At 43.8% G+C, this 16,812-nt stretch overlaps 1 protein-coding gene across 1 annotated transcript in view; it reads left to right on the top strand.

Moving 5' to 3' along the window:
- Positions 1-16,408, top strand: part of sema3e (sema domain, immunoglobulin domain (Ig), short basic domain, secreted, (semaphorin) 3E) — a gene marked incomplete at both ends in the record, with an annotated part of 42,107 nt that extends 25,699 nt beyond the window's left edge. The window contains 11 exons of the mRNA XM_080841626.1: positions 4,116-4,258; positions 4,467-4,581; positions 5,565-5,634; positions 5,867-6,011; positions 7,312-7,531; positions 8,004-8,095; positions 8,809-8,850; positions 9,285-9,454; positions 11,870-11,937; positions 14,082-14,215; positions 15,911-16,408. Coding sequence (XP_080697752.1) covers positions 4,116-4,258; positions 4,467-4,581; positions 5,565-5,634; positions 5,867-6,011; positions 7,312-7,531; positions 8,004-8,095; positions 8,809-8,850; positions 9,285-9,454; positions 11,870-11,937; positions 14,082-14,215; positions 15,911-16,408 — 1,697 coding nt within the window. The remainder of the gene's footprint in view (positions 1-4,115; positions 4,259-4,466; positions 4,582-5,564; positions 5,635-5,866; positions 6,012-7,311; positions 7,532-8,003; positions 8,096-8,808; positions 8,851-9,284; positions 9,455-11,869; positions 11,938-14,081; positions 14,216-15,910) is intronic.
- Positions 16,409-16,812: the final 404 nt, after the last annotated feature.

Here is a 16,812-nt window from a genome sequence, read left to right as displayed (position 1 = left end):
CACAATATAACGCTTTGCTCTCTAGAACAAACAGGGATTCGCACATCACACAACACTCAGCAATCAATATACATAACTCCTGCAGAGAAAGCGCTGAGAGCAATCGCAGCCCAAACAACCCATCACTTACACAGACCGGCCCGCAGTGAGAGTGAGTGCACGCCGTGGCATTCCTGCAGATGGAGGAGAATCAGTGCAGCATCACAAGGCACTCAGCAGCATGGAAACAGCATCACTCCAGAGCAGACAAACGACTCAAGTGCACCCCTTACACGCACACACACACACACACATTCGTTCACACAAACACCTTATTCCCAAACAACATTCATTTCCATTCTGCACCACACACTCTCTCTCTCTCTCTCTCTCTCTATCTCTATCTCTTTTCTCCTTCTCAAACAGTCATTTCCCGAACAACACTCGTTTCCACTGCACTACACAAACACACACACATACACACAAAAACTGACACAGACACACACACATTCGCAAACACAAACACCTTAAATTCAAACAACTCTTATTTCCACTCTGCTACACACACTCTCTCTCTCTCTATCTCTCTGTCCTACCCTCAAAGCCATTTCACAAACATCTCTCATTTCCACTGCACTACACAAACGCGTGCACGCACACACACACACACACACACACACACACACACACACACACACACACACACACACACACACACACACACACACACACACACACACACACACACACACACACTTCTTTCCTAAACAACACTTCATTCTCATCCACTTCCCCAACCAAAACATTTACTCTCCACAGTCCCTCCATCAGTGCACAGAGCCAGCTGCAAAGTGGCAGACAACAAAATGGCCAAATGGTTTAGAACAATCCGGGTTGCTTTCAAACTCGAGAGTTGAAACCTCTCACACTGCAGTCTATTTACTTTCACACTCTAGTACATAGTAGTAGAAGTAATAGTAGTTATTTATTTCAGTCCATATTAATAATTAGATATTAATATCAATATTAAAACCAAAATTTCACATAGACATGAATAAATAACAATAAGGCATTGAGTTTAGAGTAAGAATTTTTACGTAACTGAAAATACTATAGTTAGGCAATTTACACAAAAAGTCAAAAACAAGAGTTGCACGTTTTATACACAATAATCATAACACATATCTATACTTGCAATAGGCAGACCTTTCACTGCTAGGTTTAAGCAAGGTTTATACATGTCTGAATATCATGGGACAGTAAAATGCATTACAATGGTGCAAATATGTTATGAATACAATAAATGGTATGTGGACTCTTGTCCATATTTTAAGGATCAATTCAAGACAAAACATGAATATCTTTAATTCATATACATGTACAGATAGTTTTGGGTGTTACAGTCATCCTAGATTAACTCTGTGCCTAGGTGACGGGGGTGCGACCTCACTAGTCGGTTAACCACTAGTTAATTGACTCTCTGTCTGGAAGTGAAGAGGCCTTTTTTACCAGATGTGTGAAGCCTTTTGTTGGATTGTGTTTACTGTAAGCAATGAGTCCTTTGTTGTGAGATCAGAGAGAAGTCCTCTATTAAACCACCATATGGCCCTCTGACCAGACCATGGACAAATGGTTGTCCATTGTGTAGATTTGGTCATTTTCAGTGTATATACTGTATATAATTTGTGCTTTTTGTTCTATGTTTTATAAATATTCTATTTAGTACATTCGTCTTTTTAAATAGATTCTCAATCTCATTGGTAATCCATGGCTTGTCCACGTATCGCAAGTTTTCTTAACAGAGAATGTATTTCATATTGCACAGTTAATGTGGACATGAAAGCGTCATGGGCTCAGTGTTCAGGTCGTTGTTAGCATAAACCTCGCTCTAGTTCAGTTTTCTTCGGTCCATCTTGAGATCATCGATGGCTTCTGGTGTTCTGTGTCCAATCACTTACCAAGCGTTACACCTATTTTAATTTGTCTTAATCTCAAAAATATTTTGGAAACACATACGTTCATACACAAACACATACACTCTCCCCACTCAGACACCTTACTCCCTAATCAATCAGTCACAGCCAAGATGAGGAGGTGGCTTGTAAGCATGGTGGAGATGAGGGGAGCAGGTGGAGGTATGTGCGGGGCTGGGAGATGATGGCCACTCCTCTCCCGCTGTGAGCCTGTCCAGGTCCTCCTCCATCATACATACTGCCTCTTTTCACAAGCGTACAGAAGATCCATTTCATTTACGCTTTGCTGCGCTATCATCACAGTGCCTACTGACAGTAATGGCTTTTCCGTGTGTGTGTGTGTGTGTGTGTGTGTGTGTGTGTGTGTGTGTGTGTGTGTGTGTGCATGTGAGTGTATGGTTGGAGTGTGCATGTGTGTGTATGGTTGGAGTGTGCATATGTGAATATGTATGTATGCGTGTGTGATCCACAAGTGTGTTTGGAATGGGGTTTGACAGGAGGAATGTGGGGTATCCTTTAGTTTTCATGGGTTACTTGGGAGGGTAAAGTGTATGTGGCACACTGTGTGTGTGTGTGTGTGTGTGTGTGTGTGTGTGTGTGTGTGTGTGTGTGTTAGTGTGTCCCCAAAAAAACAGTGAATCCAAGACAAAGCAAGACAAGTGTGTATGGTTCGGGCTAGACGGTCAGGGGGCTCTGTTAAACATGTCTGCCCCATTAATCATAAGCAGGAGCAGAGAGGGCTCCCAGACAGGAGCCATCCATCTCCACTTGGAACAGCTGACAGAACCAGACAGAACCAATCAAAGCCAGTCAGTCCCAGTCCGAACCAGACGGAGCACACGTTTCATCTGGGACTGAGGAGGCTTAGCATGCTACAGGAGTCCGGATTTAAAATGTCAAAGCAATGGAGCAGTGGTGTCAGTTAGTGCAGCAACACCTGTGTGTGTTTGTGTGTGTTTATGTTTGGGTGTGTGTGAGTGAGAGAGAGAGAGAGAGAGAGAGAGGGTGTAGTTGTTATTCATGTTTGGATGTGTGATTGTGTGTGTATGTAGTCTAGTGTGCCTCTGTTTGTGTGTGGATATGTGTGTGTGTGTGTGTGTGTGTGTGTGTGTGTGTGTGTGTGTGTGTGTGTGTGTGAGTGTGTGTGTAGTGTGTATGTGAGTGAGTGTGTGTATGTGTGTGTGTGTGTGTGTGTGTGTGTGTGTGTGTTTGTTTGTGTATGTGTGTATGTGAGTGAGTGTGTGTGTGTGTGTGTGTGTGTGTGTGTGTGTGTGTGTGTGTGTGTGTGTGTGTGTGTGTGTGTGTGTTTGTTTGTGTATGTGTGTATGTGAGTGTGTGTGTTAGTATGTGTAGTGTAGTGCAGTGTAGTGTGTGTGTGTTTGTGTGTGTGTGCATGTGAGTGTGTGTGTTTGTATGTGTAGTGTAGTGTGTGTGTGTGTGTGTGTGTGTGTGTGTGTGTGTGTGCGTGTGTTTGTGTGTGTGTCTGTGTGTGTGTGTGTGTGTGTGTGTGTGTGTGTTTGTATGTGTAGTGTAGTGTGTGTGTGTGTTTGTGTATTTGTGTATGTGAGTGGGTGTGTTTGTATGTGTAGTGTGTGTGTGTGTGTGTATGTGTGTGTGTGTGTGTGTGTGTGTATGTGTAGTGTAGTGTAGTGTGTGTGTGTGTGTGTGTGTGTGTGCATGTGTGTGAAACAGTGATATATGTATATGAGTGGTAGATGTTGGGATGTTTGGTTAAGGGCTCATAAATGCGATAAAATGTGTTAACAGCTCTTCCACCACATCCTCCCATGTAAGGCAATGTAACGAGGTGCTAATGAGCTCACCCCAAATCGACTGCTCTTCTCCTGGCACCAGTGGGAGTCGACAGTGCTGTGTGTGTATGTGTGTGCGCGTGATGAACTACTCTTTAAAGACACAATAATTCATTCAAAGAACTGTCTTATAACTGGACGACATCCAATTTAAACAACTCTCCCAAGCCACATGATATATAACCCACGCAGAGAGGATGTAAAGTAATACAACTTCTTATTTTGTGTGTGTATGTGTGTGTGTGTGTGTGTGTGTGTGTGTGTGTGTGTGTGTGTGTGTGTGTGTGTGTGTGTGTGTGTGTGTGTGTGTGTGTGTGTGTGTGTGTGTGTGTGATGTTTTGTATCCTCTCAGAACCCAAGTTTATTGGCTCAGCTGTGATTCCGGACAATGACGACCCGGCCGATGATAAGGTGTACTTCTTCTTCACGGAGCGGGTGTCTGATGTGGAGGGAGGGGGCAAGGCTGTGCACACCAGAGTGGCCCGAGTCTGTGCTGTGAGTAGCTTTCAGAGGGAGAGCCAACATATTCACTGTATCCAGGAAACGAGCACTACAACATTATTTACTGCTATCTAAGCTGCCCCAGAGATACGAGTGATTTTCCATCCATATTCTCTTCCTCCAACTATCTTTCATTTTTTTTCTCTGTCTCTCTCTCTCTCTCTCTCTCTCTCTCTCTCTCTCTCTCTCTTGTTCACCTCAGAATGATGAGGGTGGCCAGAGGATGCAGGTGAAAAGGTGGAGTTCTTTCCTGAAGACGCGTCTCATCTGCTCCGTCTCAGGACCCAATGGCATCGACACTCATTTCGATGAGCTCGGTAATAAGATGTACAAGAAATGTACAAGATGTTCACTTGCCAAAAAAACCTCCCAAACTATTGAACTGAGACCCTCAGATGAAATGTGTCACTGCACATTAAAGTCACTTTACATATTTGAGCGAACGTCTGCCTGTGACTAGATTTAAATGCAAAGGCACCGGAGCAACAAATGAAAAGCAGACTTTTTGTGACGCAAAAGGAATTAGATGATCTAGAGCGCAGTAATTTTACCTTATGCTTCACCCATTTCAACACAAAACCGAAATAGCTGCTTATACAAGAATGTATATTTATTTATTTATATGCAGACTACACTTGATTTGTATGTGGTTTGTGCAAAGATCTGGGCAAAATATCAAAGTTCAATCAAGTAGAAAGGCAAAGGGAAAAAGCAATCTAAAAAAAACTCCACACCAGCCTGTAGATGCACAGACCTTCATAGAGTTTGAAAGTCCCCCAGACACTCATTCAGTTTGCTGAAGACAAACCACCTCTGCTCAATGCTGTCCATTGAGCAGAGGCCTTCAGTGAAAGAGCAGGCGCTGGTAGTGTCTTTGTGTGGTGAAATATGGAGCAGGGGAAGGATCACGAGCACCACCTGTGGAGCTGTCACAACAGGGTCGACCCCAACATAGCAGAATGGAAAAGCAGATGCCTCTCCTGCTACGCGGAGGTGCTGCAGCACTGCCACCCCTCTGTGCATACCTGCACCTCAAGGGCTTCATCTGCGCAAGAGAAAGCCACTGTGCTCCTCTCTTTGTTTTCCTCAAAGAACACTTGTGCTTCATTAAGTGTGCTTGTTGAGTGGGCTTCATGATTTGCACTGTGGCAATGACCTCTTCAGTGTGAATGAGGGCGCTTTCTTGACTAGGGATGTGCTTAAGGCACTTCAAGGATGCAAAGAGGGTTTTTGAGATGAGGTCAGATGGAAAAGAATTAATGTGCTTGTGTGTGTGTGTGTGTGTGTGTGTGTTTTACAGAGGACGTGTTTGTTCTGAGGAAAAAGGATAACAAGAATCCAGAGATTTTTGGGCTGTTCAGTACCACAAGGTCAGTAGAAATTGAACTGCCAAACCATATGTATCTTCAAGTAACAGCTAAAACTTCCCTACACACGCAAGCACTCACATTTTTTGACTGTGCCATAAATATGTCACCGAGGTTATTTACACTCATCTTTGTTTCATTACTCATGTCTCACTCTCTCTCTGTTTCTCTCTTTCTTTCTCTCTCTCTGTTTTCTCTGTTTGGCCTTATTTGCTCTGTTCTTTCTCCACCTTAGTAATGTGTTTAAGGGCTATGCGGTATGCGTGTACAGTATGGAGGACATCCGGGCGACCTTCAACGGGCCTTTTGCCCACCGTGAGCAGGCTGGGCACCACTGGACCATGTACGAGGGCAAAGTGCCTTTCCCTAGGCCTGGATCGGTAGGTCCACAGTCTGTCTCAACAGCAGGAGACAAAGCCATCGATTACGTAGCTAAGAGGCAGACCTTTCCACTGATAGATCGATCTAAGCCGAGACACCAGCCCCTGATCATGTTTCTCCCCTCACTTAAAGCATTTAAACTTGTTTTGTTTTCCGCCTTGTAGAATTTACATCATTCACTATGTTTGGCTTTATTCGTAGTTGGTATTCTCAATTGCTTCTGGCTCTCCAAAGACTATAAATGAAATTCATCAGTCTTCAGATTTGACATTATATTCAGAGTTTGCATTGTACTTGCTTTACATTTTAAGTAGTTCAAAAAATACTGCATATGGGAATTAAATGTTATGGGTTATTAGCATGAGGATATCAGTGAATATTTACCCACTTCACAAAATATCAGATACATATGAAAAACATTGGTTTACTAAAAAAAGGGTTTTAATCACAGTACACAATGCACTGTTTAATATAAACTCAGTAGTTGGATATAGATCTTCAGCAGATGTTCGCTTTGTTCTTAACTTAAAGGCTACCTGGATCCAGGATCCTTTTTCAGTTCCCAAGCGCAAGCTTTTATGTTAGTTTTGCCCGTTACAGTTACTGACAACTTCACCAGACTCCCGTGTGGGCAGAGCCTCGCATGCCGAGGCCGATTTTTCTTTTCTCGTGTCCTTAGCTGGCTTAGTCCTGTCCACAGCAGAACTGATTATGCTCGCATCAGGATTCTTTCTTCTTTATCCAGGCAAGATCAGGCCTTTGTGTCTCTCTCTTCTCTCAACTTACACAATCAACACGATGATTATCTGTTCTCTTTGGCATGGAAGCCCCATGGATATAATTACCCGGGCCTGGGTTTGGGAGGATTTGCTCTCTCAGTTATTGCTCTCTGCGCTCATCTCGTAGTTATTGCTCTTCTGCGCTGCAGCAATGTAATTTTGAATGAAATAAATAAGTGTTTGCCAAACCTGTGGCAGCTGACCTTTTCGGAGAGAGTGCACCAGAGCTGTGTCCAACAGCAGTGAAATCCTAATTACCCGCTGCAGCCTGGAAGCCAACATAAGAGAGAGCAGGAGAATGAGGCAGGGGTCCTGCTATGCTCATGTTGAAACACTGACGTAAAAATGTTGATAAGCTCGCCCTTTTTGGACACATTTTTTGAGTACCAGTAAAAATGCAAAGCTGAGTCAGAACTCATTTTAATATTGTTGTTATGTTTATTGTTTGTCCTTTCTCCCTCCCTCTCTCTCTCTCTCTCTCTCTCTCTCTCTCTCTCTCTCTCTCTCGCGTGCACTCCAGTGTGCCAGTAAGATAAATGGAGGGCAGTTCTCCAGTTCTAAGGACTTTCCAGATGAGGTTCTGCGTTTTGTGCGTACCCACCCACTGATGTTTAACGCGGTGCGGCCTCGTCAGCACCGGCCCATCCTGCTGGAGACCGGCGGACGAAACTTCACCCAGCTGGCTGTGGACCACGTGGAGGCAGAGGACGGACACTACAACGTGCTCTACATCGGCACTGGTGAGCTTTATACACACACACACACACACACACACACACACACACACACACACACACACACACACACAGGTACATAGAAAATATAAACACATATACACAAATATAAATACATAAATATAAAAAAAATTACATTTATTTGCAGAGAACACAGTCCCCACATCTTCTCAACCTTTCCTGAAATGCTTAGAAACAAACATAAATATAACCACAAGCTGCAAGCTCTGTTGAAGTGAAACGGAGCCACTCTCCCAAAGCTTTTGGAGTTGGCTTTGTTTGTTTATCTGTTTGTAGTTGTTTTTTTTTTATTGACAACACAGTCCACCCGCTTATCAGCTTTTAACAGGCTTACAATAAAGAGGTCACAGTATCAAAACAGATGCAGCGGCTCTGGACACTCTTTGTGACTGTGGGTTAATCACAATGACAGGCAAAACCCGCTATCATTTCCCTTCCCCTTCCTCTTCCTCTGCAGATAAATCTGTTGTGCTGAAATACATCACTATCTACAACAAAGAGTCTGACACCATGGAGGAGGTGCTCCTGGAGGAGCTGCAAGTGTTTAAAGTAAGTGTTGCAAAATCCACTGGTGTTTGCTATTGGGCGCCTAGCTTAACGATAGAATTTACAGGATGTAGTACGTCAGTGAGTCAACAGACTACGCCTCCAACACATAAAGAGCAGGGAGGAAAGAGATATTATTGGTCTTATCTATGAGAAGTGCTGAAAAAGAGATTTTTTTCAAATGGTGGTGAACACATATGCTGATGTTGGGGGGAAAAATATTCAGAGAATTTCTCTAGTTTGCGTTTAAGGCTTCTTCTGGGGATTGTGAAATGCATTTTATATAACATGCTTGAGGATAATTGATTCAGCATGGCCCTTGTGGCAGTGTAATTAACATGACAAAAAGCTATCAAAAAGAGGCAGTAAACAATGTATCTTCCACTGGGGTATAAATTCTCTGCAGTGAATTTAGAGTCTTTTTAATGCTGAAGGGTGTGTGTGTGTGTGTGTGTGTGTGTGTGTGTGTGTGTGTGTGTGTGTGTGTGTGTGTGTGTGTGTGTGTGTGTGTTTGTGTGTGTGTATGTGTTCGGTTGGGGGGTAAGGGGTTTTTGGAGAAATTAGCATTCACAGTCAGCTTAAAAACCTCTTCACTTACCATGGGAATTATTCCATTAGTGTTGCTAATTATATATTTTTTTCTCTTGTTTGCTTGTAGTTTTTCCTGTTGATGTATAAATCTAAATCTTTAAATAAATATCTTTTCACCTCCTCAGGAGCTAGTGCCAGTGACAGAGATCTTGATCTCCACTAAAAGGGTAAAGACTGCACTCACACACAGGCCATACATTACTGTCAGACAATGGATTGTGATGTACTGAGCACAATTAGTTGATTATAGTAATAGGTCCTTCAGGTTTGGCCACCCACCACTAGATGGTGTAAATGAGTAGCACATGTTAGGGAGAGGGCATGAAATAACTGTTACGTAGTAAACACAGACAGTGAAAATGGGCCACAGCTGCTGCAGATCCGGTCACTCCACACAAAGCCTCGTCCAGAACCACTCCAATAATCAGCTACTGATGTATAATCTACCATGAAACCCCTGCGCTGCATTTCACTCCAGTCAGCCCTTGCCATCCAATCAACTAAATCAGTGGCTATTGTTGAAAGAATTTCTCCATCCAGAAATCCTATTTCATTAAATGTCTTCTTTCTCAATGCATCCCCTTTCACCTGTGTTGTGCAGCAACAGCTGTATGTAGGATCGGAGGTCGGCGTGGCACAGACACACCTCCACCAGTGTGACCTTTACGGCTCAGCGTGTGCAGACTGCTGCCTGGCACGTGACCCCTACTGTGCCTGGGATGGGGTCACCTGCTCACGATACTACCCTGCTGGTCACTACACCAAGAGCCGGTGAGAGCCCAACAACACAAGCATACATACACAGCACTCATCATCTCTCAAACGCATAGTCACAGGCACACACACACACACACACACATACAGTGATCATGGACGCCCTACGTGAACACATTTGGTGGAGTATGCAGACACACCCTTAACACAGCCTGGGCTGAGATAAGCAGAAACCCCCCTGTTGTGACCTGGAATAGGCAGCAGGCCTGAGGATGATGACATGACTACAAATAACCTGGATCTAAATGGCTAGTGCTCCAGCAATGGCTCTTCTGATTCTTCGCATCGGAGTAAATAGTCCAGAGCTTCATTCACTTAATGCCTTAAGCATTTCCACTATTGAATGTGTCATTTTAAGACACCCACTTTTTCACTTTGTTTGTGTCTGACCACCTTTCAGAGTCTGTGCAGTTGTTTTGTGTCCATGGTGATTCATGTCTTGAGAACTTTGTGAGGTAGACAGCAGATGGCATGGATGTGTCATAACAGGAGTTGTCAGGTGTTCCACAGTTATAGAGAGTGGTGTTACATAGGCTTCACACCCTAATTTTAACACACAGCACCTGCCGGCAGAATTTGTGGTGATACCTCGCTTTGAGCCAGAGAAAAGTAAATGTTGTATAAAGGGTTGGCCTGGTTGTGAGACTGAGTGAGTGTGTCAGTATTCGTTCAGGTGTTCAAACTGAACACATTTATCACAGAGCAGATACCTTCCTCCTGCTGCAATTTCTGCTCAAGGTTATTAATTCTGCTGATACAGATACAAAGACAAAAAATATCCAAATAATGATTTCAAGAGGAGCATAGGCATTCTCTCTTCTAAATAATCTTCATTATTTGAATTCTTGTCCCAAGCTAAAACCGTTTTTGCTGACATTTATAATTGCTCCATGGCTAATAAAAATGACACAGTGACACAGCACCCATCCAGATGCCCCGCGGCTCCTGTGACCCACGACCCGTCTCTTACCATATCTGTCTCTCAGCATCCCTTCTACCCGCGGCCAGCATCCCCAGGGAGTGGTCTGTAGGTCAGCCACTGTAGGAACGAGTCAGCACTGTGGTATGAAAATACACACCGATAAGTGTGTGTGTGTGTGTGTCTGAGTGTGTGTGAGAGGGCGAGTTTTGTACGCCTCCGAGCTTGCCTGCGTGCACATGTGTGTGTGTGTGTGGATTGTGGGGTTGTGGGGGTGTGTTTATTGCCCTATGCAAGAAAGAAGCAGAGGGAGGAGGTAGAAGCACCATAGATAGATAGATAGATAGATAGATAGACAGACAGACAGACAGACAGACATACATACATACATACATACATACATACATACATACATACATACATACATACATACAGTACATACATACATACATACATACATACATACATACATACATACATACATACATACATACATACATACATACATACATACATACATACATACATACATACATACATACATACATACATACATACATACATACATACATACATACATACATACATACAAACAGACAGACAGACAGACAGACAGACAGACAGACAGACAGACAGACAGACAGACAGACAGACAGACAGACAGACAGACAGACAGACAGAAACGGCGAGTTTGACTTGGGACAGAGAGATAGAACCGAATATGGAGGTTAAAACAACAAAGCCCTGTAGCTCACTAGCATTAGAGCTGTGATGTCGTCAGGAGCTGAGTGGCAGCAGCGGGCTCTCTCAGCGTGAGCACATCTCTCTCTGAGTGGCACGTGGGCAGGTGGACGGCCTACGGCACTGATGGCGTGGACACTCATCCAAGCTGACGGCGTGCAAGGGTGTTTCCCTAATCCTGCATCAGGAGCTCTGACACATGCCTCCCCCCCTACACACACACATACACAGACACAGTCATACACCTCCTCCTCCTCCTCCTCCTCCTCCTCTTCTTCCTCCTCCTCCAGGGCTGCCTAGTCACGTTCGCGTCTGTGCCTTGGCCCTCTGTGCCTCCCACCCACCGACGAATAACACATGCGCGGCAGTAATTGATCAACACGGAGGTTCTGTCAAACGTCTCAGATAAAAGCAGAGTTTGATTTCTCTTTCTCTTTCTCTCAGTCTTACTTTAACTCTCCCTGCTCTTTCCTTTTTTCCACCATGTGTATTTTCTGTGTCTGGTTTTAATTTCAATCTTGTCTGTCTTTCAGTCTTTTTATCCCTTCATATGTTATTATGCCTCACAATCACTCCCCCATCTCCCTTTTTCAAGGATTTTATTTTTATTTTTTTGTCCCTGTCTTTGGTGATTTCACGCTTCATGCAGGTCTGGCTAGAGTGCCAAACAGTAGGGATGATTGACATTGCACAGAGCAAAGTGTCAGTGTTTTTACTTATTTCTTGTGTGGGCTTGTTGTTTATCATTACAGGCGATTCAGGAGGCAGGACATCAAACATGGCAATGCTGTTCAGCAGTGTAATGGGCTTCAGATCACTGGTGAGCTGGCTGGTGGGGGTCTTTTACTATGTGGGTGTGCATGTGTATTTGTTTGGGAATGTGTGTGTGTGTGTGTGTGTGTGTGTGTGTGTGTGTGTGTGTGTGTGTGTGTGTGTGTGTGTGTGTGTGTGTGTGTGAGAGAGAGAGAGAGAGAGAGAGAAAGGGAAGGACTGAGAAGGCAAGAGGAGAAGAATAGAGAAACCCATCAGACAGTGACAGGATAGAAATGGAGCAAGAGAAAAGAACAGAAAGAGACAGATAGGCAGGAAGATAGGTTACAGATAGCATAAGAAGGAGTGGAAGGGTTTCATGATCAGTGAGGCTTTGTTTAACATTTTAAGAAGCGAATATTCAATACCCTACATTATCCTAATACTGAGGTTATAAGATACCTCTGGCTAATTTTCCAAAATAGCTTTCTAAAATAGTGAAAATATAATAATTAGCTAGCTAGCCTTCAGGCTAACCAACATTATCTTACCAGCTAAACTATAATAGCTAGCAATCACATACTAGCTATACTATCACATACTGAATGATCAGAAAGACAACTAGCTATTGAAATAGAGCCATAGCATAGTTGTAGTTCATTATGTTATTCTTTCAAACAAGCCATGGCAAGAAAGCTGAATTGGGGGAATGAACCATTTTTTTGTGACTGAATTATGTGACCCGCTGCAAAGCTAGTGCCTTGATTAGACCACATCTGCCTAATGTTTAACACATGTTTATGCGCAGCCTCAGATAATGTACTTGCACAAATACATACAGGTATCCTGTCCTAGACTAACCCTCAAACTAAGTAAACTATAATTGAGATGTATTGCTTCAACATTAAACTCATCTTATTCAAACTCATTTGCTTTCTCTAACATCACAATGCACTTCCTGAAACCAAGACAGTATCTAATATGTAACACAAACATTCTGGGCCATTACCATGATGGCTTTTAGATGACCACCTGCTCCTCTCCTGGGGTTTGTAATATTTAAACCCAGTGGGGGGTCTGACCTGACTCAGAGCCAACCCCAGGGTTCTGATGAGCCCCCTCCCCCAGCACAGCCTTTCTGGAGCAGCAGGTCCAGAACCAGTGCTCTGGTTTGTAATCTAAAGCATATCAGGATTGTGAAAAATGGGGACAGTGAAAAAACAAGTTCTGATCTCGCCTGCCAAGCATTCACATAACAAGAGAGAGTGCGGCTCCAAAGAAAGGTTAACATAACCCTGTGGATTTGAATGATGTGGAAATGCAATCAATATGTCCAGTGTTGTTTATTTTTGTACTGGATTTGGTGTGTATGTGTGTGCATGCAAATACTGTGTGTAATGTAAGTGTGTGTGTGTGTCTGTGTGTGTGTGTGTATACACACTTGACTTGCGTGCATTGACAGACACACACACCTACTAACACAAATGCACAAAAACACACACACACACTTGCACACACATCCATCAGTACCAACATCTTAGCCTTGCAATTACCAGTATAAAATCACAATGAATCGTCATGGCAATGGAAACCATATTTCAGAATATGAAATTACCGTCAACCATTTTCTTTCTTTATTTGTTTATATATTTATTCACGTCCAATTGCTCCACTGTACTGCACATGAAATGACAATACTCATTTGTTTCAGACAGATGGGAAAGGTAATGAATTCCCATCATGTTCTCCATCCACTTGTTCTTCTGCAATTTAACTTTTATTGTTATGCTTTTCAGACAAGTGACACTGTTTATACAAATTTAATATTTGGGTTCTGCAGTCCATTTGTAGGAACAGATCCCATTGTAAAGATGAGCATGAGTGCACATATGAAAGAGAGAGAGAGAGAGAGAGAGAGAGAGAGAGGGAGGTGGGGTAGTGGGAGAGAGTGGAAACTGATATAGAGTGTGAGAAGAAAGACAATACATCTTCAATTGAAGGACAGCTGTGTAGTGAGTGTAGAAGTGACGGAACTTTGGAAAAGCTTAAGTCAAGACTAACACCCGTATGTGTGTGTGTGTGTGTGTGTGTGTGTGTGTGTGTGTGTGTGTGTGTGTGTGTGTGTGTGTGTGTGTGTGTGTGTGTGTGTGTGTGTGTGTGTGTGTGTGTGTGTGTGTGTGTGTGTGTGTGTGTGTGTGTGTGTGTGTGTTGTAGAGGACCACAGAGGCAGAGCTGCGGAGAAGCTGGTATATGGGGTGGAGAATAACAGCACTTTGCTGGAGTGCAGCCCCAGGTCCCTGCAGGCCAGACTCCTTTGGTTTTTGCTGAGAGGAACTGACATGGAGGAGGTGAGCTACACATACCCATCCACACCGAACACACACACATACACAGGCCGAAAACATGCACACATACCCATCCACCCCACACATACACACACATACCCATCCACACCGAACACACACACACACACACACACACACACACCGAACACATACACACATACACACATACCCATCCACACCAAACACACACACACATACAAACACACACACACACACACACACACACACACACACACACACACACCGAACACATACACACATACCCATCCACACCTAACACACACACACACACACCGAACACATACACACATACCCATCTACACCGAACACACACACACACAAACTGGATGCACCTTGCTGTCAAAAGCCTCAATTGGGTCTTAAGTTTTAACACGAGTTGGACATAGCCTGTCAACCTTCTGTCCAAGGCCGACCATAACTGACAAACCATACTGAGCTTGAATTCAAGCTTGACTTTTTACTCAGTTAATGGTTTACTGATCCCGGCCCAATTTAGATTTTTTTTTTATTAATTAGATGAATCATTGTTTAAATTATTATCAATAAGGTACATTACATTTTCCCAAGGCATTATATCTGCCAGTTTGAACCATAAAAGCATCTCATATGTGTTATTGGCAAAAAGTCAATTTTTTCCCCTCAAAGTGCTTAAAATTGCCGTTATTTGAAATGCATGAAGTGATAAGTGTTCAATCTCAGCTATTAACCATGGCACTCTGGAGAGAGGACATTTAATAGCACCTGTTAGAAGACCACAGGGTGTGATACATATGAGACTTATGTTAGCATCTGTCTTCTCCGCCCTCTCTTCTAGCTCTGCTATACATCAAAGCATTTGTGTGGGTTTCAGGTCTGGCCTCGTGTCTTTGTGGAACCCTGGGAAGGCTCTCTTATCTTCAATTTCCATCCAGTCTTAAGAAATGCTAATGCATGGCTCCTGTGTGGAGGCGTTGAGCGTAACCTTACAATCAGTCTTTAATAAACGTATTTTAACCACTGGGCAGAGGGACTGTTATGGCCGCCTTGAGCCTTTTATAAGCCAATTAACTTCAGCATGGCAAATAACTACATTGGAACAACCTGGCTTGGGTAAAACTGCCTGCTGATAAAGGACCACTTGTTCTGTTTGAAGTTGGGCTAATGTAAGATTCTTAAGATGAAATGATGGGCCATTCTGAAGGGACCACAAATCAGCGTCCAGTGGGGTTGGCCAAGCGCAAAGACGTTGAAGTTAAGCATTTGTTTAATTTGTATAGTTACAACAATGGCGGCAGAGCAACAGCTTGACGAAGCGATGCAAACAGTTATAGCAAAACTAGAAAACATTGAAGAATTAAAGTCAGGACAAGAATAAAGAGTGCATTTATTCATATTGGGCAAAGTCACTATTACCTTACTACCGACGGGGTTTGGGAAGACTAATATATCAGCTTGCATTGTTAGTGGTGGTGGTCAATGCTGATTGGTGAAAGGCTGGTCTAGTGGTTGTATAATTAATCATTATTTTAATAGAAATGAATCATTGTGAACTGAATAATTCATGGTGCCCTTCAATTCAATTTTAAAATCATATCACACTAACAGAAGCCACACATCCATTAAGATGCTAGTAGTATGACACCATAAGCATGCAATGAAAGTGTTCTTTCTAACATGCATATGCTGAAATCTCGTCAGATCCCTGGGGATGAGCGGGTGGTGAGGACCAGCCACGGGCTACTGTTCCTGCGTCTGCGCAGGGCCGACGCTGGCACCTACCTCTGCCAGTCGGTGGAGCACGGCTTTGTGCAGCCGCTGGCCCGCATCACCCTGGAGGTGCTGGAGGAGGAGCGTCTGGAGGGGCTCTTCCACAGAGGAGGAGGTGGCGAAGGGAAGGAGGAGAGGGAGGATGTGAGCGACGGTGGCGGCCATATGTACAGGTCATCCGCGGCCCTGCCTTGTCCCTTCCCCAGCCTCCCCGCGGGGCCGGCCACCTCCAAGCTGTGGTACAAGGAGTTTCTCCAGCTCATCGGCTACAGCAACTTCCAGCGCGTGGAGCAGTACTGCGAGCGCGTGTGGTGCTCAGCCTCGGACAAGAAAAAGAAGAAGATGAAGGCGCTGGCACCCAAGTGGAGGTTCCCCCAGGGTGCCGAGCGGCGTGCGAAACAGCGGGCCCCACGGCACACTCCAGATTAGAGTGATTTAAAAGCAAAGGGAGGCCGAGAAGGAGAGAGGGAGGGAGGGAGGATGAGGAATTGGCAAAAAAAAAGAATGGGATCCAGACAGAAAACTGATAACAGTACCATGAACTTTGCCTCACAGCAGAGTTGTGGATAGCGCAGACATTTCAAACTTAATCAGTGCTACAAATGTTGAAAGCAAATGCTGCAGTCTGTCTGCAGTGGGGAAGGTTTGAATTAGACCTGACATTCGTGACCACATTCACTGAAACTGCGAACAATGGAGGATAATAGGATAATGTGATAATCACATGCCTTCTTCCCCTTGTAAAGCTGGACTGATTTTACACTTTGGGGAAATGAGGACATTTGAATGACATTGCTGTTGCCATGGTTATGTCATTATAACAGAAATGCTCT

Source organism: Sprattus sprattus, assembly GCF_963457725.1.
Source record: "Sprattus sprattus genome assembly, chromosome: 7".
NCBI classification, from domain to species: Eukaryota; Metazoa; Chordata; class Actinopteri; order Clupeiformes; family Clupeidae; genus Sprattus; species Sprattus sprattus.
The sequence above is the reverse complement of the archived record's forward strand: the minus strand, read 5'-3'. Positions and strand labels throughout refer to the sequence as shown.